Source organism: Haliaeetus leucocephalus, unplaced genomic scaffold (genome assembly GCF_000737465.1).
Source record: "Haliaeetus leucocephalus isolate CR32 unplaced genomic scaffold, Haliaeetus_leucocephalus-4.0 Scaffold144, whole genome shotgun sequence".
Classification (NCBI taxonomy): Eukaryota; Metazoa; Chordata; class Aves; order Accipitriformes; family Accipitridae; genus Haliaeetus; species Haliaeetus leucocephalus.
Window position 1 is genome coordinate 81303 of NW_010972580.1, and position 25087 is coordinate 106389.

Below are 25087 nucleotides of genomic sequence, written 5' to 3' on the forward strand. Positions count from 1 at the left end.
GCCGCCCACAGTCACAGACACATCAACAACAGAGCTAGGAAGATGATGTTGGAGTCATGCATCAGAGGAGAGGATGGCCATGCTGCTCTGCCCCCCAGAAAACGTTTCTTTGGATGCCAGGGCCTGAGGGTTGGGAGGGTGTTGGGTTATCATTGTAAAAACAACCTAATATGACATGCCGCTGTCTGTCTTGCAGAAATCTCATTTGACCTTGGGCTATGAGCCACAGACTAAACCTCCTGTTCAAACCTGACCCACCTCTTTCCACAGCCAGAGCAGGAGGAAACGTGAGACGTAATGCTGGCAGCTCTGGTTCCTGATGTGTGTTACCCTCCCCCTTCAGCAATTCCCCCATGCTTTCCGGAGCCAGGGTGGGAGAAGAGCCCTGCGTCCTCCACAACACCTGCGCGGGCTGTGGCTCTCAGACCCTCTGGGCACGCAGGGTGAGCCGGAGAGCAGCTCAGCACAGAGGAGGGGAAAACATGTTTAAGAAGATTTTTTTTTTTTTTTTTTAATAAAAGCGTGCTGGTTTCAGGTGACCTCAGGGTGTTTTTGGATAGCAGGGAGGGGATCATTCTCCCCCTCTCCCAAGTCAGTAACACAACAGTCACAACCTGGATCAGCACAAGATGCTGCTCTTTATTTCTCTGTCTTCCAAGCTGCTGGGCTTGTCCAGACAAACAGCCAAGCATCTGCTGGCAAACATGGTTGCAAAAGGGTTTCCCACCTCATCTGCACTTGTCTCCTGGCTTCTGCTCTCCCTGTGGGTCACCTGTGCCCATAGCTGGGTGATGCTACAGTTTCTTAGTCGTGTTCTTGTTGTTCTTTTCCCTTTCCTCAATTTCCATCTCACCATCGCTAGACCTGCAGAATTCAGGGAGGGGTAAAAGGTTTAAACACGGGGAGAACTTGCCCAAAATTGACAGAGAGGAAAATCAAAACAAGCCCTGATTTTGGACTGTAACTAAGATACGCAAAAGGGGACAAGTACCTATTTACACCTCCCAGCTCTCAGAGACCAGGTGACTTTCTGATGGGAATTGGAGTGACTATATGAGTACTCCAGCTCACACCCTGTTGACAGCTCTTCTCAGGACAAGCCCAAGTCTCAAAAGCTGGAGACAAGTGCCCTGCAGATGGGTATAAACCATAGCTGTAGCCACACAGGGAGCTGGGAGACCAACAACTGCTCTCCCTTTCCACATGTAACATCTTTTACCAGCATGGTCTAGCAGTCTGTTTACAAGATATAGCTGGATTTGGCCCTGCTTACCCTGCTAACCCCAGCTATGCCCCCATGCTCCCAAGGTATTTTTGCACTGGAGCTTGCCTGGGGCAGTGCAATGCCATGAATAACTTTCCTACTAAAAGCAAGATGGGATGGAGAAATGGAAGAGGTGGGTGGGTTTTGGCAAGAGCAGCACAGAGGGAAGGATGAAGAATCTGAGTTGAATCAGGGATGGGGGAGGGAACAGAAACTGAATAAAAAGCAAAGTGAGGCAAGGGACACTGGAGGAAAGCCAGCAAATCAGGTCAGGCAGCAGTCAGGAAGAAGCTGGTATCGAGGCAACTACAGGGCATGGATTTGTATCTCTGCAATACCATCAGGCAAGCTTAGATTCACAGCAGAGCCCTTCCAAGGGCCAACAGGTGAGTCAGAATAATAACTGATTTAATAGGTAAGAGCTGAATCCAAGAAGACCTCCTTCTGGGAACGGTTCAGCAGCACATAGTGTTTTCTTGGCCAGTTTCTTCATGCTGTCCATACAGAGAGCTGTGTCATGAGACCTGTCAGGGTCAGTCAGGAGACCTGCAAAACTTCCTAGAACAAATGCCTGGTGTAGCTGGGGATCCATGGAGGTGATTTGGGGTGGGGGGAAATGCAACAAAGACGTTAAGCAGAGTTTTGCACAGACATCTAAAATTTCTCCACATAAGCAGGGGTCTATCGAGGTGCAAAGCAGTTGAAATGTGAGAACACATGCTTCTACAAATGATACTGCACCTGGCACTAAAGCAAATGTCTTCTAGCTCAACACATGCTGGGCCTAGGATCTAACATCTAATATCAATTCCCAGCTGCCTGTAGTGAGAGAGGAAAGCAGTTGGCAGCAGATAGAGAAAAGGTGACAAAATCTAAAAGTGCCCTGTTGTACATTCAGTTAAAAGCATCCCTGTAGGTAGTATATCTTGGTTCTGCAAGGTCTCCAAAACAGGGCTAGCAGCTGAGCAGTTTTAACATACCATTTGGAAGGGATCTTTCCCATGTAGTCTTGGGACTTATTTCTGCATCCAAAATGTTTTACCAACAGATATTGACAAAATCATCAATATCTGATAGATCCAAGGTATCAACATTTGCAGACCTGATATTCCACTAACCAAGATAAAAAGGAGAAAAATCTCCAAAATGCTCTGGAAAACATTTGTGACACTGGGTTAAAAAACAGCAGAGAAAGATCAGGGGAAAAATATGCACCTTGACAGGCAATGAGGAGTATCAGTAAGTTCAGAAAACTAGTGACATGCCTCTATCCACAGACAAAAGGGATACAAAGGTTTCAGAAATTTATATTTACATAAGTATAAATAAAATAAATAAATATAACATTTATATTTTGATGGGTAGTTTCTATCCAGTATGGCTGCTAAAATGTCTTATCTATAGGTATTCATATTTAAAATGTGCTGTATAGCAGGGGATGTTAATAGGAATGGGTAGTTTGGCTAGGAGCTGACAGAGACGATGTCATCCAGCACTGTCAACTCAGGTTTCTAATCAAAGCCTTGGGACAATGTGGGTGCTGAAACTAAGAGAGTCATGCTAGGTCCAGAAAAGCCTGCAGAAGGTATCATGCCTTTTACATTTCAAAAATGAGTCCTAGCAGAAGCTTTTCACAAAGCCTTTCAGACAATCGCAGAAGAATGGCATTAGCAAACACATCACAGGTTGCAGAGGCTGTTGTCCCAGGCACAGTTATGGGATTAAAACTAGCATAAGCTGGGAAAAACCTAGCGGAGTTCATTTGCCCTACATTTTTAATATGGATGGCCTGGTCTGGGACATGCCTGTTTCTTTCCCTTGACTGACTCATATTTGCAGCTTAAGCTTTCAGACATCTAAGGTTAGGTTGCAAATCCCTAAAGCATTCAGTTTTAGAAAACTAGAACCTGAAGCACATACAAACATGCCCAAGGACATGTCTTGAGTCCTGTCTTTGCTATTACAGAAACCAGAGCACAAAAAGAGGTTTTGCAGAAGTAGTACAGGTCAGCAAAGGCTCTCGAGGTGGGCGTAGACAGGCCGATCTCCAGCCACAGGGTTGCTCCCATCACCCCTACGTGTTAGAACAGATGTTGGCACTGAAGAACCTAGAGCATCGAGTGGTATTTCAGCATCCAGGTTGATAATGTGAACAGTGGCAAAGCCATGCTAAGGACACACAGCTCACACCTTGCAGCTGTCACTGTAGGGGATGTTTGATTTGTACAATAATTTAGATGCAATTGTGAATGAGAGGGAAAAATTGCTTGGTTGGGAGTTTCCAGAGCTACCCAGTGATGGTAACACCCCAACATGAAACAGGAATATGATTTGTGCTATTTATTAATTGCTTCCATTGAGGTGCTTGCTCCCCCAAAGCAATGGGACATTGACCATCCATGATGCTACTTAGCGAAGCAATGTGGCCTAGAAGACACTGATCTGTCAAGAAAAGGTATTTCCAGCATTTCCTATATCTAAGATGTGACTTGCAAACTACCCTGTGCTTTTTGTATCTGGGGCTCCCGCTGGTCTCTTGCCTAGGGAGAGCTGTGCCTTCAAAGAGCTCGCTGGAGGTCTCTGCTGCCTGTGAGAGTGATGGTAGGGCTGGCTGGGACCTGCCACAGCATGTCCGCCCCAAACCCAGCACATGTCCCAAAAAACCCAGGAGACCTTCCCAGCCCCAATGGTCCAGTTTTCCTCCATCCAGCAAGGTGGGGGATTTTCAGCATGGCTGCACAAATGAGTAGGCATCCTACTTGCCTCATTTGCCAGAAGCTCTTTCCCATGACATTTTAATCCCACTGCGACCGTAACAAGCAGCACGAGGAGGTTTCCTTGCACTCACCCAGCACATGCACAACACCTCCACTCTGTGTACGCTCAATAGGACTGAGAAAACAAATACCTCCTATCACAATTAGCCCAGGAACAGATGATCTCAGGAAAACTACCTGCCTGCTAAGGGCTTGGCTGGCCCCTTGTGTGCCCAGGCTCTGTGCTGCCTGACACTGCTGAGGGAGGATGGCATATCTCACCATGTTCTGCCACCCAGTTCTCCACCAATGCTCCTTTTCTTCTAGGACCATTTCCTCTCACAGCAAGATCTGAGGTTTCCATTTAGTCCCTGGCCGTGGGCCTAAGAGTCCTGCTGCCTTTTGGTGCCATGAAACAGCTGACAGGCACAAGTAGCCTGTAAGGAAATGCTTAAGGCAACATACTGGGACAGATTCAGCCTGCAAATGAGTCGAAACAGCACACAGACAAAACCTGCCTCTCCCCAGCATCTCTTCCTGATCTGTCTGAGGCCTGATTCCTTGTTGTCTCTGTGCTGTGCTGCTGAGCATCCAGAAGAGCATGGTAGCCACTGCTGCTTCATAAGACAGCAGAGCCAAGCTGGGTAGGAATTCTTAACACACCCTGGCACAGTCTGACAAAAAAATCCCCAGAGTCAGCACTCTTCATGCACTAAGGAGGTTAAGTAGATACCACTGCCTCACTGGGTCTGGGGAAGCATTAACTGGGGACAACTGGGGATGCAAAACAAGCCCCAAGAAAGGCTAAGACCAGCATCTCCCCAAGAAGCCACATGATGCTTATCAATGAAGAAGCTAAAGAGGCTGATACATGAGAGCTGTGTGGCTCTCCCCAAACTTTCAGGGACGGTCGATACCCCACTTCAGTAGTACTGGTTTGGGGAGAGGGGGGAACATTCCTGGGGACACCAGGCTGAGCCATGCTGGTGCCTATGACAGACAGACATTCCTAGCACAAGGCCAGTGCTAGATCTGCTCCGCCTTGTTTCATCCAATCTCCAAGAAAATGCCACTGACCTTGTGGAGCCTGTCCACAGAGATGCATTGCTTGCTATATCTTTCCTGGGAAGCAGATTTTGCATAGACTGCACTACTCCAGTTGACAAGCTAGGCAGACCGTAGGAGACAACCAGGACTGCCGGAAGAGTAGGTTAGGGCAGAGGGTTGGGAGAGGACCCGTGAGAATCTTGAATTATTTATCATCCCCAGTGCACTGGCATGCTTTACCCGGGAGAACCCAACCACTCTGAATGGTATTTCTCATACACTTTCAGCTCGGTATGTGCCAAGGAGCTGGACAGCTCTGTGTGGACCTTCAGGGCTGGGCAACACCATGGTCCCTTCTAGCAGGCCAGAATTGAAACTCAGAAGTTATGTGCAAGAGCAGACGAGTGAGCTGGTGGCGGGGGAAGGAGCGATGGGGCAACAAGATCCCAACCAGAAAGCAAACCACAGTGTGAAGTGGCTCTGTTGTGGCCCACAACTGGCAGCTCTGGGCCGTGCTAGGCCTGGGCAGTTGCACACATTGGCTATGGACTGTGCTGAGGACTGTGGACACAGCAGTTAACCACGCTTCCTGTAGGGCTTAGCTTGGCATGTGCATCAGACACAGCCTGTGGCCATGGCACCTCCTCTGGCCTTGTGTGGTCACTGTTGAGCACCACAATGTGATGAGGTGTCACCATGCTGTGGTGGCCTGGTGCCAGACCAAGGTCTGGGGGAGTTATTTGGGATCACCTGGTAAACCCACTCTCAGCCGTTGCTCAGGACTGCTGGAGCCGGCAGCTCCCGTGTGCCCAAGATGAAGGGCAAGAAGAGCTGCTAGTCTGGTGTCATCACTGCAGCACAAGGCCAGCTCCATCATCCCTCCCCGCAAAAACTATGATCTGGTGTTCCTCTACATGTCCACAGGCTTCCCTCAGACAACCGCCCTTGCCTCCCCAGGGAGAGTCTGAGGAGCACAGGGCACCTTGGAGTCATGTCTTTGAGGCTGAGTGACTTTTGCACCAGTTGCATCAGCCCAGTTGCCAAGTTCCACAAATAGTCGCATCCAAACAGCTGACACAGAAGCACCAGCAGCAGAACAGAGCAACCAGGTACACAAGAATCCAGTCTGTTTTGCTGCTACAGGGAATATGCCATTGACATGTTCTTGATGAGATTTGGCTCACTAGTGTCACACCTCCTTAACACAAACATACCTAAGCTCAGCCCACCTGGGCAACCCTTACTGTTGAATGGGCAGAAATGGACATTTCTAGTTATCTTCTGGAGAGGGTGCAGGTAGAGGAGAACTGAAGAAATAACATCAATGTGCCAATGGAGGAATGGAGTTATTCAAATCTATTTCCCAGGGATATTCCCTGAAAGGCAGAAATGTACATTCTTAGAAAACAACTCGTATTTATTGACTGACAAGAACACCAGCAGTGCAGACACTAGTGCAATACTGGACAACACAGCCAGCTACACAAATATGCATGTTATAATCAAAAGGATTATATAAAAATTAGGACAAGGTACAAGCAGGATTGTAATGCAACTTAAAACCCATAGCACCATTTTCTTTCTAGAGGATATATAAGAAATATAAATATCATCTATACTTCTTGTCACAAAAGTTGTACATCTTGAGGTAGACAAATGTTTTGTTTCCCTTAAAGCACAGCCTTTTTTTTCTTTCAAGTGACATATTACTTTGTCGCAAATTGGCCTTCCAGTCTTACACCAAGGTGTCTGAGAGTGTAGAATTGGCTATTGCATCAGTGGGGTTTGTTACGCTGCTCATCAGCATTTCTTGGCTTACATGGCCCTGTTTGTTCATCTAATAAAGTAACCCTGACCCCAGCATTGCACTGCCCTTCCATCACAGCAACAGTGCTGCATGGATCCCTGGTTAAGCCTCAAGGAATTACTGGTGTCTAATCATTTCATGGGGCAGTCTCCAGATATGTGATTTCTTCCCAAGCAGGTTCACATCTTCACTTGGGGATGGTGGAGTCTATCCACACCAGAACTTTATACACTTCAGTAAAACTTTTCTGATGGATTGTTATTTCCCTCCTGCAATAAGCATGCTGGATCCGCTACTACCAAGCCCAACACCACAACACACCAGGAGAGGCAATAAAAATTGGACTAGGCAGTATACACAGGGACAGGGACTAACCTGTGGCTGCAGAGTAGCCCTCGTGTGGGCAGTGAGGATCCCAGGCAGCTAGGACTATTAGAGCTATCACTGTTCTCAGGTTACTTGGATTGTAGGTACAGAGGAAAGGATTCATCCTGAATCAAAAAAACTACAGGAAAGCATGTGCAGCTCAGATTTTTACCATCAATAGTCACGTTGAGGTACATTTGCACCTGGGAAAGAATTTTTTTATAGCCAAGGCATAAGCTTTCACCTTTGCTGCTGAAAAGATTTCCATGTAAAGACTGAAGTGCAATCCCTTTATATCTCCAGCCTGTCATTCCAGTAACTTCTTTGCCCATACAGCCAAAGAGGCGGCACATCCACTGGATTTGTAGTACCTCATAAGCTGTGCATCATAATTAAAAAGCTCACACACAGACCAAATGGAGGCCCAGGTCTTCGCATCCCATATCTCCAGGAGGTGGCGGAAGAGCTTTGCTCAAGATGATGCTTGGTCTTGATTCTTGAAGAAAATACAATTCAAGCCTAAGAATACTGAATGCCAAACAGACCCAAGTTTTGCTTCCTGGTCACACAAAGACTCCCACTGCTGTTAGTTGAAGTAAATCACATTTCTGAATATCAACCCAATTTACCTCAAGTTTGGGTGGTAAAACAGCTCTGGACAACTATCTGCCTCAAGAAAACTTTTTCACTCCCTTATCCACAGCATCATTTCTAAAAGGCTTAGTATTGAAGGATACAAGGAGTGATAACAACATTGCCTTGAACTCATAATATGCTCAAGTTTTTTCCCCAGACTTCATATCGGGCATTTAAAATTATTTATTTCCCACCAGTTTCCATCATTTGGTTTTCCAGAGGCTGTCTGTTCTGACTGGCAGGGGTTGAAGAGGAAGCTTTTCAGCTGTGACAGGGAGGGGTTGAAATAGGCTTTGAGTTAACTTTGCAGAGCAAAGCCAGAGGATATCAGACTTCCTTGTCCAGACTTGGCTTGACAGCTAACAACCAGAATTTAATTCAGCCAAATGCCAAACCTCCATATTCCACTGAGCCCAAACTCACCCCAAGGATACCAGAGAATGAACCATCTCTTCCTCAGATCTTCTCCCTATTCTCCATTTTTCAAGCAGCTCTGAGCCATGCAGGGCAAGGAGCTTCAGGTGCAAAAGTCCCTTTTGGTACATGAAAAAACAATACTTAATTTTCCCCTGAAATATCTTTTTGTCCAGTTCTTATTCAACAGCTCCTGTGTGATGCCAGGACTTCCAGGCAAAAATCTCACCTTTCAATTGACTTTGTTTACGTTATTCTTTGACTGCAGTAAATTTCTTGTGAGATCCCCATGGGACTGTGCTAACCCAACACTCAAGACAAAGGGCAGATCCACCTCATAGATGCTGGCAGCAAGACTGGACAAAAACATGGTATAGCACAGACCCTGCCAGTTTCAACAGATCACAGCTCAAACGGCAATAGAGATTGCTGCTTAAAACCTCCATTGCTAGAGGTAATCCCTGCACATTTCACAGACACCAGTGTTTTCAGTGGCAAGGGACTTGCTGACACCACCTCAAAAGCATGAATGTCCATACAACAGAGACCACACACACAAAATACAAGATCTTTTTCAAGTTCTGCAAAGCAGTATCTAATCCTGCTTTAAATGTGTCATCTTTGCCTGAAAGAGTGCCAAAGGACCAATTCAGTCCAAAATACCCACATTGAAGGGGCTTGATTGAGTTGCCTAAGTAAGTATGTCTAGCCCCCTTGCCACAAACCTGTCCTTCAGTTCCTACCAAAATCAGTGTTTCAGCTGCAAAGGACACAAATAACCGAAGTTGCAAGTTCTGCTAGTCTGACCATATTCCTCTCTGCCTAAATAATAATTTTACCATCTTCCTGGTCTTGTTTTTGAGTCTGTTGTGCAAAACACCTAACATCCTTCTGAAATGCATTCACCTACTCCTCGAAGCATTGCAACATTTGGAGCTAGATAAAGGATATTATTAAAATAACACTTTTTGCTATGTGGAAGCCAGACTTGCCTTTCAGATGGGAGAACTAGCCTACAGATTTGAAATGCTCTTCACAGGAAAATGAAAGGTGTTAGTAACATGTATTTCCTTCCATGCTTACTGCAGAGCAGGACCAGTTCATTAAAGAAGACTAGAAGACTTACCTACATGTCTGTTCTTGTGTGGTTTTCTCCTCTCTTTTTTTTTACAGGGATAGTACAGAAGGGTAAGTCTGAGCAAGACAAAAAGCTTCACTTTGAAATGAGTGCACTCTGCAGGTACCTGGAGGGTACCCCAAAGGCCCTACAAACACCAGCCAGGTCCAAGGAGGCTCCTGTTTAGCCTGTAGCCCAACAGCCACCTCAGCCAAGCTCCAACCTTTATACTGTTACTGGAGTCACTGAGAAGGGGAGAAAACAGATTTTCAGTCATGTATGAGACGGGTGGTAGATCCTCTCCAACAGGTCCAAGTTGGGTTTGGAGGGCAGGAGTACATCAGAGCTTCATAGACCTGCTCCCTGTGTGCAGCCTGACAGTTCCTACTGCAAGAGTCAAACACGATGCTGCTCAGCAGGGTCACTTGGAGTTCGGTGAACACAAAGCCCTTAAGAGAAGACCTAACACTCAAAGTGACATAAACAGCCTGCTCTTTTAAGAAGCAAGAGAGCAGATTCATAACATCTCACCGGGATCCAGCTGTCAGCAGGTGACACTGACCCAGATAACATTACTAGGAGCTTACAGAAGTGTTTTTTCTTCTTCAAACAACTTCATGGCAAAGCTGGAGACAGAACTTACTAAGCCATTGAAAACCAGTTCTATCCTGAGTTCTTGCCTGCAGTGACCTTGTGCAAGTCCTGTTGCCTTATCTGCACAGTGCATGAATCCCAACCTGCAGTGATGTGTCTGCTGGAACCCCCTTAGTTCACTTCAGCAACATTAGCCCAAAGAGGAAATAAAAAGAAATGACACCATCAAGAACACTCTCCACCACATAGGAGCATCCTAGCTGCCCTCAAATTATGACATCTGGATGTGGAGAATGCATTGTGCATGCCCAGAAATTACTGGCCAGTGGACAACTGAGAAGTGCAGCTTTGATAAAAGCAAGAGAACAGAGTGGTGTCTCCTCCACTTGCTTCTCAAACAATGGGATCCAGATGGGCCTCCCCACTCCTTCCACCGAGTCCCAGTCCCCCTTTAAATGAGAATGCTCCATGCAATGGCATGGGATCCCCAAATAACCCTCCTGTGATGTGGTATTCCCTTCCTCTCTGATGGTGGACAAGCCAGGAGGTCAGTGGGGTAGATGGCTTGGGATCAATAGTGTAGAGCAGAGCTAGTTCCTTTGTCATTTCACCTATGATGCCAATTTTAGCTTAGTGGGATGCTTTTTCATTGAGTGCTCAACACTGAGACTCGTGGGAAGATTTCAACTCCAAAAAGATTAAAAGCAGCATGTAAATAAGGGTCTGCTCAATATTAAGTTCTGTGGTATTTAGAAGGTAAAAAAAAACTAAGGCCAATTAACCCTATTTGCAGTATTATGTCTGTCATAAGCATTTAATTCAGTTCAAGTCAACTTGAGCCAGAAAAAGAATAAAAAGGAATAAGCCCATTAAAAGACATGTAGCTAGCCAAAGGAAAGGTCTTAGTTGCCTCTAAACAGCCAGTTAATGGCTAGATCTGCTCTGACACAGTTCTCTTCCGTCCTTTTATGAAGCAGAAATCAAAGATAGTTGTAAAAAACAAAAGGGCAACAAAGGTCAAGATCAAGAGAGTGTGAGTACACACTCATCACTGCAAAGTAATTGTTCAAAGCACATGTAAATGAATGGATGAGCTGCCTGACTTCAGCAGATCCACACTTAAGAGCTGGAGCACACAGGTGAGATCTTACCCCTTGTTAGGAGAACTTGACCACATTGAAAGCTTGCCCAATTCAGCCTACGGATCAGTCCATCTAGACAACCCAAACAAGCATCTTCATCCATTACATTGCCAACGAATTTTGATTTGAGCTTAAGGATTTAAGTATTCTTTTCAGCCCGTCTCCACACAGGCATCCTGCTTGCTGGTTTATAGCCATTACCAAGACTGAGTAAATACAGCAGCTTTGCTGTCTCAGGAACTCTCCAGAGCTGCTCACAGTACAAATGCTCCAACTGCTGCTGCAGTATTAACCAGGAAAAGCCCTGGCGCAGGCAAATGCACTGCCAAGCACTGTAATAAAGCGCAACACCCAGACAGGTTGTGCTACACACTTCTATGTGTAGCTGGTGGCCAGGTCAGGGAATGCCTCACTGCTATTCCCAAAACTGTTCTCTAAAACACAGCCAAAGAAACAAAACAGGCTGTTTCTGCTGTGCTCAACTTAAAGTTAACTAGAAAAACATGACTCAAAGTCAGAGGATCACAACTCCGTAATGGACCGTGCTCTTTCCCCCAGGTCACCTTCTCTCATGCCAGATGCCTGCATTGTCTAGATATATCTAACTTCTCGGTGCAGAGATTGTCACTCATGACTGGCAAATTTTTGCGATGCCCCAGTTCCTGTGTTTCCTAATTCCCTTTCAGAAATTTTACCTGTCATTAGCACAGGGCAGAACTGTGGAATGTGATGCACCTCGGGCTCCAGGGCAACGAGTGGTACACATAAGACAAAAAGGCAATTTATAGTTTCATTGAGTCGGGTGGGGGAAAGAGGGGTGCATAACTGGTACCATCACCCTGGATCCACCATCATAAAATAAGACCCTGCGAGGCAACATGCTGCAGAGGGGTAACTTCACAGACCTCAGCTGAGTTCCTGTGATACATACACTGTAACAGAGGCAATTCCAGGTCTCCTGTGTACAGCAAGGTTAAAACATGGTTAAAATGCACTTGGAGACTAACGTCCAAACTATAGACCTGGGAGATGATGGACACGAGCTCCATTTGTTTGTAAACTGGTATTTCTGAGGCACAATTCTTGCATTAAGATGAGACTGCTCAATAGTGTGTCTTTGAGTTCAAAGCAGAAAGGATTCAACCAGTTCCCGGAGAACAGTACTGAAAATCCCCTGCTGCCAGAGTCATTTTGCCTTGGTGCAGGAACACGGCTGTCCCTGCTACATCAGGATCCAGTCTCTGGTTAGTTGCCTCCCCAGTCCCTGAATTCACTTCTCTCCAGGAACCAGGGCAGAAGCCCTCAGTATTTCAATGTCACCACCCCAACGCATTTACCTAAGTGCAAGTAAGGGATGGAGGAGGGCGATATTCCTGCAGACGAGAGTACAAATTTTAGCTCAAGAGAGATATTTTTGACTGGCTTCAATGTTTCTGCTGTCCCCACATTACCCCCACTCTCTGTCCCTCCTTCCTGATCTGATACCTGACAAAACCTCTGGTTTTCACCCCTCATACAGGAGCTCTCCCCAGATCAGAGGATCTCAACATTGAGATAATAGGAGCACTGGACATTTTTGTTGCTTGCCTTTGCCCTCACCCCACAGCAGAGAATCATGTCTCTCTCTCTCCCTACTGCTTCCTTGTACTCTAGGACTTGTCTTGATCCTCTAGCACTGTCTTTACTGCTTGCAGCTGTAGACCACCTCTTCCTGCATGCACTGTTGGCACTCAACATAGCAACACCACTGCACCTGGCAGTGGCAAGAGAAGGTAACCAGCCGGCTCTGGGTGTTATAGCCTCGTCCACAGCACATGCTGTCACAGTTGCCTTCCCGAGAGCAGGTCCTCCCAGCAGTTCCCAGGGAATATTTGCTGGGACGACAGAAACTGGGAGAGTCTTCCACATACACCAGGTCAGTAGAGCGGGGTGAAGCAGGGTGCTTGGGGGAATGGCTTTGTCTCTGTGGGCCAGCCAGCTCTGAGTGTCCCACAGCATCATTGGTGGTGCTGAAGACCTTGACGGCATCATCGTAGCGCAGCTTCAGCAGTCGTCCAATCTCATGGAAAGGAGAAAGCTGCTTCCAGCACGTCCGGACAGCACATGAGCCGGAGACACCATGGCACTTGCATGTGGTTTTGAGACCATTTTTCACAGCCTGATGAGGAAAAGAAGTGGTAGTCATTATCTGCCAGACCATGAGCCTAGTTCTGGGTGGAGGCAACACCTCAGATTGCAGACAGCCTGGAAGTACTTTAGTTTTAATGGTATTATTCCTTTTTATGGAGGAAACTCTAAAAACCAAAACAAAACAGAGGAATGGCTAGAGATTTGACTGGTGAGCCAGACAGTAGAAAGCCTGAATGAAGACAAGTGGCTGAATACTGAATAAATTCTTACAAAGCCTACTTGAAATAGCAGGAGTAGTCAAACATAAATCTGAGTATCTCCAGCATGGTGGATTCCCTTTGGTATATTCAAATGAAGACAGTGCTCTAATTGAACAAGTAATTGGACTCAGTAAATGGAAAACAATGGTAAGTCAGTAGCCTGTAACATACAAGCCAAAATGCTTGATCTAATGGTCTCCCTGACCCAAACTTGTAACATGACTAGTTCCATAGCAAATCACCAGCAGACTCATAATTGATCTCAAGAGTGTCAACCCTTAATCTAATTCACATGTCCCACCAGCTCTGAAGCTCTAGCTGTTCTCAAAACACCCGTGGCCATGGCATAACCTGTGAGTAATTCAGCCATTGAGTTTTACAGCTGTTACCACGCTGCCTATTGCTGTCACTCAGCCCCTGATATCACTAGAGGATACAGGATGCTACTCTGCCACTCAACATGCAACTCCTCACACCAGAGTTGAGGAGACTTTCCAGGGAGCTCTCAGTACCATAAGGTCCATGACACACAGGTAAACAGATCTGGTTTGTGAATAGGGGCAGTGAATACCCCTCTCACAAACAGCCTTGGCTGAGGATGGGTTAGAAGACTTGCACTAAGTCCTAAATTCATTCTAGGCCTTCTAGTGCAGCTCCTCACCTTGATGCCAACATTGGTGTTGTGGATGTCCACCTTGGCCCGCAGGTCTTTGCCAATCCTCTTCTGACCCAAGAATTTTTTCAGGAACTTGGTGCTATATTTGAGGTTGTCTCCACAAACACCCCATTGCCAGGCCTTGCGGTTCTCCAGGTCTGGGGAGTCATCGCAGGTGCAGCGTTCCATACGCCCAGCACTACACGCTCTGGCCAAGGAGTGGGTGAGAGCTGCAGAGGACACTGCATAGAGGAAGGCAGTTTCCTTAAAACCTGCACAAGAGAAGGATTAGGAGAGGGTAGGAGCAGGAAAGGCAAAATAAGCTGTTCATCCACCTCACTGGGTCTCTTGACTAGCCGTGAACTAAAACCAAGCACAATGCTTAGAAATACAAAGAGACAAAATTCTTCCATTACCTGCACACTATTCCTAGCAGAGGAACTCAATATCGTGTTTGAAGTAACTGGTGTAGTAACACCCCAGTCTCACCTGGTGACTGTGACTGATTCAATATGGAGACAGGACATCACTCATGAATCAAGGGATGGGTGGCAACAGCCAAACAGTCCTGGGAAAATATTCAACTGCAAAAAGCGACAGTCATGAAACTCCATTTGTCCTCATCTTCACCACAGAGTTGATAGGTGAGAATAGAGACTGTCATTGAAGTCACATCGTGGCTTAAAATCAGCAAAGATTTAGTAGAGACTGAAAAAATATTTTTTAAATCTGACCTGTTATTTAAAAAAATGTTTTTAACTGGGACTGTGTTGGCACAGTAGTAATATTTCACATGGAAAGATCACATGTAGTTTGACTGGGAAAGGTTCCATGTTGAAGGACATCTTGGGCAAGGACAACTCTCCCACACATGAGTGGGTTTTCTGACTTCCCTGTAAATTATCTACTCCCAGTGACTGTGGTGATGCTTTCTGAAGGTATTCTCCTTCCTAAACCAGGCTTCCCAGCTTGACTATGTTTGCCCTGAGGTACACAACCGTGACACACCATGACATTTTAATTAGGAAAGGAAGTACAGTGCCTGAATAGAAATTCAGTCTGAAGACATGAGATCAGATAGAAATGGGTATGTTGATACGAGCTCCACAGAAGTTCCAGAAAACCCTGGTTGACACAAACTTGACCTAAACCCCAAAACATGTTGTTTTGATTACTTACCTCCTCTCCTATTTAATCCAGGGGAAAATCTTAGTATTTCCTTCAGAGTTCATTTACAGAAAACAAAACTATTAATGCAAAATTGCTTAAAAAGTCCACAATTTAGGAAATAGTGCAAGGAAGAGAAAGACAGGTGACTGATTAATAGCTCAGAGTGCAAGAATGGATAAGACTGGCCAAAATAGAAAAGTTATGGTTTATGAAAAATAGACCACTTGCATGGAAGAAAACACACTGAAGCAAACAAATATTCCATATTGGAAAGTTCCAAATTTCCTTCTACATCAGAGGGAAACAAATCTGTTTCCCCCAAAAATGGAGGAGAGGGAGAGAACAACAGAGACCTGTCTAGTCTTGCAGTTAGCCCTGCTTTGAGCAGAGGTTGGAAAGCACCTCTAAATTCATCCAGTCCAACCTCAAATCTTTCCATCATTCTGTTCCCTCAAAGAATTCCCATCCAGCTGTAATAATAGATCAGACCACTGACTGCTGAGATCCGAGTGAGGTCACCATAAATCTGACCAGATAACAGGACAAAGAGTTCTTCTGATAGCTATCAGTAAGAAGCATGAAAAATCGACTAATCATGACCATAATGGAAAGGCTGTGTTAGCAACTTCAATACAAATTTCATAGGAGCTCTTTGGAATTCCAGAATTTTAGATGAAAGATCTAGCAACAGTATGGGCATGGATGAGAGAGTCAAGAAAATGTGGAGATGGTCAATGAGATCAATCAACAGACTGTTTCCTACCTCATCGTTTTAGTTGCTATATCACTGGGACAAGTAACTTGCAACTAAGCGCTCTGGTTGATGATGCTCTATAAAATCTCTCAAGGGACTAGAAGAATAATGAAAAAATGTCACCAAATCCATCAAATGTTTTGGAAAAGCTGGTATGGGACACAGTCAATACAGATTATGGACAGCAACATGATGCTCACACATTTTCAAACAGTGGCTAACCCAAAAGAAGGAGCTAAGAGAGGGTAAGATACATTTGAGATCCTAGATGTGAAAAATAATTCCAGAAGCTGATCTCCAAATGTTTATCAGATTCCCAATATCCTATCTGACATACTGATACCAGAAAAGAGGAGAGCATTTTAGAAACACTTTCCCATACCATATAAAGCTAGTAGTACCAGTCAGCTCCACACACCCTGCTAAATCTGACTTTGTGGAATACCACACTGCTCCTTCTATTTCTGACCAGTGATGGTTTGGTTTCTTCTGTGGCACTCCACGTAAGTGCTGGCCAGATTTCAACCCACTTGAAATCAGAGACCATTGCTTGTGGTCAGGCCACTGCAGACAGCAGTAACTGAAGATAACGAGAGTACTTTCAAATCAACTCCTTCTTCTCCCCGCCTCCCACCTCCTTTTATGGCAAAGGTTCAATGTCACCAGACTGCCAAATGCTTGTCTGAAAAGTCTAAGATGATTCCTTCTACTTTGTCATAAGGGATTGATCACCATTTAATTGTTTAATTCACAAATCACATGGGTAAAGGAAAAACTGAATGGTCCTTCAGCCCTTGTGGAATAACAATGAGTAACAAAGCAGCTATTGAAGCTGGAATTTCAGTAGGACATAGCACAAATGAGCAGCAATCAGCTCCAACGAGCATGATTTGAGAAGATCTAAATAGAGGTTTCTCCATGTGTCCTGGGTATCTATCCTTCCACTACGTCAGTGGAGCTCTTGTCACCACAGCCAGTGGAGCCTGGAGCCAATGCCGAGGCTGTCAGGATCTGTTTTAGGGATGAGTCACTCTCCTGACCCCATTGACTGTGTTGCTAGTGACTAAATGAAATCTTAAACACTCGGTGCAAGGGGGAACATCTAAATGCAGATGTCTTTGCTGGGCAGTTCGGTTGCAAACATCCAGCACAGAGTTGAATTTCAAGATGTTGAAGTAAGCCAGTTCCCTCTTGTAGGACCTTGCACACGTCCAGGTCTTCCCCTGAGCTCTCTGGAATTATTTCTTAGCTCAGCAGCCTATAAATACAGAACGATGTTTGCTGCAATGGCAAGACACTGTTCTGTGGTGTGGTGTGCTCTAGACCACAAGGAAAACTATAATAGGAGGAGTTTAGCCATGTGGTGATTCTGCCAAAGGAAAGATGCTCAAGGTCAAAGATTTTTCAATGCTACAGTAAAGATATTTTGAGCATTTCAGAGCAAGTGGAAGAGATCTTTCTCTGGGAAAAACAAAACAAAACAAACAAAAAAACACAAACAAACAAAAAAGAGCAGACCAGAAAGGTATAGAATGGTAGAAAGATTTAGGATGGAAGGACTTCTCAAGGTCTTTAGTACAACCTCCTGCTCAAAGCAGGGCTAACTCCAATGCCAGATAAAGTTGCTCCGGGCTTTGCCCAACTGAGTTCTCAAAATCTCCAGTGATGGAAATTCTACATCTCTGAGCCACCGCTCCTGTGCTTGTAGCATTCCTAGATTCCTCATGACATCAATGAAACCAGTGCTTGAAGGTCAAAGAATGTAACCAACATGAAACAAAGAAATGGATTAATGGATGGAAGGATTGTAGCGTGCTTGTTTCTCGAGAAGGATTTTTCTGAGTGGCTGTATCTGCGCTGTCTTTGCTAAAAGTATTTATTTTCCCCAAATCACCATGTTGTTTGAGATGAAATACTGCTTACCTGACCTTCAGCAGCAGTTGACTGCCTTTATGGCACACCTTGGAAACCAAAAGATCATCATTGCTTTACAAACGTCTTATAAAGACACCAGCAGCCACCGGGGAACAAGATGGCTTGAAATGTCTCTCCAGAATCATTTCAAATCTAACTATTTCCATGGATTTTTAAAGAAGTGGGGAAGGAATGCAGAAGGATTTTGCATGGATCAGTGCAGAGTAATAACTGTCGTAAGTGACTGCAATAGTCTTGGAAGGATTGTAGGTTATGCAAAAGGAGTTTCCCAGTTGTACCCAAAGGAGTGCCAGTGTAAAACAACAAAAGGTGCTGATTGTGAAAATAAATCTGGCATTTCAAAATCCAGAAAGCCCTTGGCATTTTTTGTTTTATTTACTAAAAGTATGTAAATAGAGGAAAAAAGATGGTGGTGTTTCTAGAAGCAGGAAAAGCATCTGTGATCCAAATCAGTCACAGCAGCTTTTTAATTTGTCACTGCAAATTAAGTGTGGCTTTTCACCTATTACAAAAATGAACCCCCTTAATGGGACATGATCTCTTTTCCCTTCTTTCACTCATAAGACCATTACAGACTGTTAAAAAAGTGTGGTTTTCTTTACAGTTTCTCTAGGAACATGGCGATATCAAATGATTTAATAATTTCTAAAACTCTTCATCACTACTTGGGTGAAATGAGCATAGTCCATTGTCTGACCAACAATTTCCAAGGCAGCAACAGAACAGCAGTACGAATATGTGAGAAACAGATCAAAAGTGGCAGCTGAAAGTGTTTGTGTTCTTTGTGAAAGAAACGAACCTATTTGCAAGTTAAAGGAAAATGAGAACTAATAATTGCTTCCAGCCAACTGTCCTCTCTTATAGGAGATGTATATAGCATACTTTTCTGTATTAAATCATCATTTGATCCTTAAGATTGTGTAATAAAAGTTTTCAAACACTTATCCTCATCTGCCAAAACAGGTTTTAAATTACAGGTGATATTTTATTTTGTCAGTCAGGAGTCCATGGAAATGTTGAGGCATGCCACCACGAGATAATTAGATGTTTTCCAGCTATTTGAAGATGAGGATTATTCAATTGTCATTTTCAAGTTCTTTGAGGTTGATGAAGGTACAGATGTCAGAAAGTCACTCAAAATGATCATGAACATCTTCTTCCACAGTGTGCTAAAAAATTCACAATAGAGCCTTGCAATGAAGTAGATCTGATCTTGTATGTGCTGGTTTATTAAAACATTAACTTAATATTTACTTTAATAAAATTTGATGATCTTAAATGGAAATGTTAAAAAGGTTCAATTCCAATGCTAATTGAAATTAACAATTTGATTTCATCAAAGTTAATATTGGCTTATTCAAGCCTCTTTTTTTAAAACATTAAGTTACTAAACATTATCAAAGGACTGAAACTTAGTAATACTGAAGACTGAAACTTAGTAAATGCTACTAAACGTTATCAAAGGGCTGAAACTCAGTAACAGATGGTCAGGCATTGTTTGGACCAAGACAGGTTTAGCAAAGTATATATGCATGCTCTGGGAACTTTTATTAAAAAATAGTTTCAGGGTCTGTCTTCATTCTATTTTTCTCAAGTTCTTATAATTTGAAGGATTTATAATGCTCCTTCCTACCTCAAATACAGAACTCACAGGACATTTTCTTCCTCTAAAGCATTTTGTGAAACAGAAGCCAATGGCTCTTCTGTGCTCTCTGCAGAAACTCCAAATATATGTGAAAGAGTCTCAGGAGATATTTGTCAACATGCACTGAAATGCCCTAATGCTAATAAATAGCTTTTTCAAACAGTAAATTAGGATTAAATTCTGTATCTGAGAACAGCAGAGATTTACATATGAAAATATCCAAAGAGCTAAAAAGTGTTTTCTTAAAATGTCCCTTGACGTAAAGCACTAACCCTTATTTTTCACAATATCATCCCTGATTGCCAGCCAAGGAAGATGGTCGGTCTAGGCAACTCTGGTCTCAGACAAAAATCCACAAGCCAAGGGTGTAAACTTCCTTCTACTTTCCAATCCGTGACAAACCGCACAGGAAAGATGAGGATAAGGCATATTTTGTGGCAAAAGGGCCCAAATTGCACAGCTCCCATTCCTAGGCAAAACAGATGATCTCTGCATTCCCTGGTTACTGTCCCACTTCGCTTAATTTGAGATGCATATTCTAGGGGCTGGAGCACCAAGTGAGATTTTATACTGCAAACAAAAGACTACCTTGTACCTCGCTTCAGCAGGCTGGTCCGTCCCTCCAGGCTGCAGTTCCAGCGCTCGCTGCGAAACTGGTACTGGCACTCCATGATCCCAAGCCGGATGGCATCCCGCAAGGTCTCTGCCAAGCCAGGCTCCCTCCGGCACAGCCTCTTCTGCTTGCGGGACAGCTTCAGCAAGTCACACTGTTTCACGTGGACCTTCCCCTGGGCAGAGTTTGTGGAGGGTCCCAGGGATGGGAAGTGGGTCAGAGCTTCTTTCCCCGTCAGGCTGAAAGGAAACAGAAAAAGCAGTGAGTTATGGAAGACGGCAGTCATGGAAGAGAAAAGGTGATCGGAGGGGAGGATATTCAGAAAGCTGCTGGTCAGGGTACTTTACCAGCTCAGAAGGTTAATCAAAACAGATTGATTAGATCTAGTATCCCATTTCCACCACACACCAAGGCCAAGTAGCAGACTAACACTGTGCGGAGAAAGAAGAAACATGTGTGCTGCCGCCAGCAACCTCGGGTGGGAAGTTCTCCTGACTCCATGAAGAGGACAAGTTTACACCCCTGCAGTTTTGTTTCCTTCACAGTATATTCACTGTCACGTACAGAGATTTGTGCTACTCTGGTACTGCAGGTCACTGTATGTCACAGCTCTGTGCTAACTCATAAAGCATTAATCACATCCTTGAGGGTTTTGTGTGCACTGGTACCATGCCACTAGACCTGGCTAGGAAAGACCAATAGGGAGACATTATCAATGACTGCCTTTCTAGAGCAAGCACGACTTTTACCAGAAGACATTTTCTTGCTGAAAAAATAAATGAAAGGTCAACTAAAAATGTATTGCAAATGCAAAAGCAATGCACTTATGTGTGTTTATATGTAATTCAGCTGAAAAATGTCACAAATTTTTGAGACAAATGGTTTCACTTTTCATGGCAAGACAGTACTTTTCTCACAAAATTAATCTCCCTTAGTATCTTTAAGGTGCTTGAAAACACAGAGGAATTATTTTACTTTGATGCAAGATTTGAGGGCTACAAAGAAACTGGGAACAGTCATGCATTTGCACAACACTGATCAGGAGTGCCTCTCCTGATTACCAAACAGGTAACAATCACAGAGTACCTCAACCCCCCCACGCCGAAAAAATACCAAAACCAGACAGGTAAATGGAAATGTCCTAGAACCTTTACTTTGGGACACATCTCAGCCCCAACATTAACATTTGCAGACTACACCTCCCCTCCCTCAAACCCCATTGTTTTCTTTGCAAGTCCACAGGTAGTTCAACATGGACAAACAGATGAGCCAGCTGGTTCTTGTTCCTCTCCCCCAGTAAGGCAAACTGGGTTATGCTGCTCCACGAAGTGAGTGTGGGAGTCAGACAAGCAAAGCTGGCTAGGGAGGGATGCAATCAGGAGCAATCTCTGAAGTATGTCTGCAAAGACTATCTGGCTGCTGGCACCCCCACCAGCAGTGCAGCGACTATCATCTTCCCTGCATAATTCAGTGCTTGAGCAAACCAAATCAGATGGAGATGGACATTAGTTAGTAAGTTGGTACAATGCCAAACAAGCAATTCCCCACAGCAGGGTAGGAAGTGGGATTCTTCACTTCTGCACCATTATCAGGTTCCTTGTAAAAGCGTGGCTCTTTCACAGCTAAGTTACCTGACCAGGTCTGCCTGGTCATGTTTCCAGGTGTATGTTTTGGCACAGCAAATGCCAGTCTGTGCTAGCAGAGAAAGGAGAGGAAAGTCTGTGCCAGTGAACGTGACAAGCGTCCATGTTGTCTACCACACTCCAGTTCACAAATAAAGAATTTTAACCGATGGACATGACCAAAATGAAAACTTACCTGGTTCCACAAAAGACAGACGTTTCTAACACTCAACTGTTCAAGTAAGACCATGCTCTTATCAGGGATGTAAGCTTCTTTATGAAGGATGCAAGTCAAGCACTGCAGTGATTTTAGTCCTCCGCATACTTTATAGACATCTATTTCTGAGCTAGATATCTAGATCTCTCTGTAGTCAATCCAGTCTATCCAGGCATGGGAGTTATAGCACAATTCAGCTGACCTAACCCCACAGCATTTCGGCTTTCATTCTCACAGTAGCCTACAACCTCCAGATGCACTCATACATACGTAATTAGGAACAAGTGCAGTTAACTAACACATGGAAATCATCCATAGACCTGCAAACTAACCAAGAACCAAGGAATCATTTGAATCAAACAGCAAATATTAGACTTTAGAAACTGAATGGGTGGGAAGAATCTCTTAATCCCATTGTCACTGCTGAACTGGGGGACAGAAACACAAGATGTTCCAGTGAGAGCCAAGAAATAAACAGGCAATACTGGAAACAGATAAGGGGGGCCAGGTTCAGCCCAAGAAACTGGAATTAACACAGCTTGATGAGCTTCAGAGAGCAATTCAGACTGCACAGTTCAAAGCCCTGTCTCACACCAAACACTGCACAGAGAGGGCAGCAACACCTGGTGCACAAGGGGACATGGCAGTCCTGAGCTGGAGGATCTGTGGTGAGGGACACAAGATTGACCCAAGTGAGTGAGACCAAAACATGATGAGCAAGCTTAACCGCTTTGCCTGACATACTGTGGTGCTTCAAACCGGTATACATGTTCATTGGAGTTATATTTCCCTGGGTGCGTAAGCATATGCTCTGCACAAGCTCTGAAGATCAAAATATACCAACTCCAGCATGGGCAGGGAGAGGCTCAGATGTCAACTAAAGTCTGACTTCTTAGGGACGTTCAAACTGTACCTAACTCACTGGAACAATGCTGGGCTCAGGAAGAGGTGTTGCTATTACATCATTTGGGGGAACAGCACCTCTCACCCAGAAAGTCAGAGACCTGGACTTCGCTTGGTAGTGTGGTTCCAGCGCTCACATCCCAGGAAAGTGCACTTGTCAACAAGTTAAATGTGAGACGTGGTTATTCTCCATTTGCCATGCAGTATCTATGCTCCCATGCAGCAAAGTTTCTGAAGTTCACAGCACAGAGAGAAGAAATAAGAAAAAGGGAACTGACACTGGAAAGAAGAGTTTAAGAGCCTCATGTAACAACACTGAAATTGCTTACTGCTTGAAAGCCACATATGCAATTTTACTAAACTCCTGTATACCAAGCTACTGATTGTCCACGTACCAACAGAACTACCACCCATGCCAAGCATTCTAACTCCCAAAAATCCCTTCTCAGAACAAAAGAACTCCCCTCCTGCCAGTCTCCATCCTCATTTTAGTGTCCTCCATCCCAGCTAAACCAGCATTCATCCCTTGTCAGATATTTTTGAGACAGCAATAGTAGCTTCACTGACTCTTTAGACTAGTCATCTCCTTCCTATGAAAGTTGTGATCAACTCTCAGTCCTTCCTTTTCACAGGGGCTTCAGAAGCAGCAGGAGCTGTAGTGTAGAGGCTTGGTGGGTCCATTTCCAAAGGATTCCAATAGTACAACCTCAACTGGGAATACAAGAGAGAACTGGAATGATAACTGCTCGCTTTTTGTTCTTGTCATTATACGTGCTCATCGCAAGGGGCTAGGATATTGGCTTAAAATCCATGAATCCCTTCTCATGGGGAGAAGATAGAGTAGACAGTGCTTTAGTCTAGTGGTAAACAGCTAAGCAAGACCCAAAGAATGAAAGCTAAATTCAGAAATTCAGACCTTAAGCAGACAAAATTTAACTAAGGGCTATTGAGCTCCCCCAAGTTTGTCAGGGCCTTTGATCCATTTCCTCATGTAGCAACTGGAAAGGCTGTGTGCTCTTCTGTAGCTCACTGGATGTCAAAGTATTCACATCAGAGTGCTGACTCAGGAAGGAAAACGTGGTGCAAAAGGTACGGCTTAAAACTGCATGAGGGTAAAAGCGAGAAAAGGTGGCAAATGGATGTTCAACATTTAGAAGAGGTGTGATGGTCTAAGCACAGGGAAGAACTGTACCAGGCAAGTTGTTAGAAACTCTAAGAACAGAGTAGCGTTAGTGGGCAAAGGTTAATACAGAACAGTGGAGAAGAGTCAACACAGCTTCTGTAGAAAGAAGTCATGCCTCATAAACCTACTTTGAAGGAGTCATTGAACAGAAAGCCTAAGGATAAGCCAGATGCTACAGTCTACTTGGACTTGTAAAGTTGACAGATTTCCAAAATAGCTTGTGTATGAAGACAAATAGATAGACTGGATAACTTCTACAATTTCCACTAGGAGAAAAGGGAATACTGGGAGAACACAGAGTTGTAAAATCATGAGTGACCTGCAAGTGAGTAAAGAAAGATTATTCCTACCTCTAATATACAAGGACCAGGGGAATTATATTAACTTATTAATCGATAGACTAAAAATAAATGAAATGGGGTACAGGGGCTGTAGTTAAACTTGCAGCCCTTCTTAATGCAGGACGCTAGGGATGCTAAAGTATACATGCATTCATACAAAAACATGGAAGAAAAATTTATAAGGGTCCATTAAACACAAAGATACTTTGACACAGGAAATTCTTGAGGTGCAGACTATCAGAAGCTGGATAGTATTTTGAGAAAACATCACTATCTGCTATCCTATTCCTTTTTATGCTTCTGCCTTCGTGTTTATTATTACCCAGTGTTGAAACCAGTTTGTGAAGCTACATGAACCTTTGGTCTGACCCAGGACAGCTGTTCCTACCATCCTGGACAGGGATTATCTCAAGGATGTCCTACGACCCACCAGTGGCCAGTGAGATTTGGGAAAAGGTGGTATTGCCATTCTCCAGACCCTGAAGGATGTTGGATGTTAATATTTGTGGAAAACTC

The 25087-nt window shown here is 44.3% G+C and overlaps 1 protein-coding gene across 1 annotated transcript in view; it reads right to left on the minus strand.

The window, feature by feature from the left end:
* Positions 1-12814: 12814 nt before the first annotated feature.
* The window catches only part of WNT9B (wingless-type MMTV integration site family, member 9B), a 40819-nt gene continuing 28546 nt past the window's right edge, over positions 12815-25087 (minus strand). Inside the window, exons 4-7 of the mRNA XM_010561428.1 lie at positions 21937-22000; positions 20288-20544; positions 14195-14460; positions 12815-13301 (exon numbers count right to left, since the gene is read on the minus strand). Of these exons, the coding sequence (XP_010559730.1) occupies positions 12825-13301; positions 14195-14460; positions 20288-20544; positions 21937-22000 (1064 nt within the window). The 3' untranslated portion in view covers positions 12815-12824. The remainder of the gene's footprint in view (positions 13302-14194; positions 14461-20287; positions 20545-21936; positions 22001-25087) is intronic.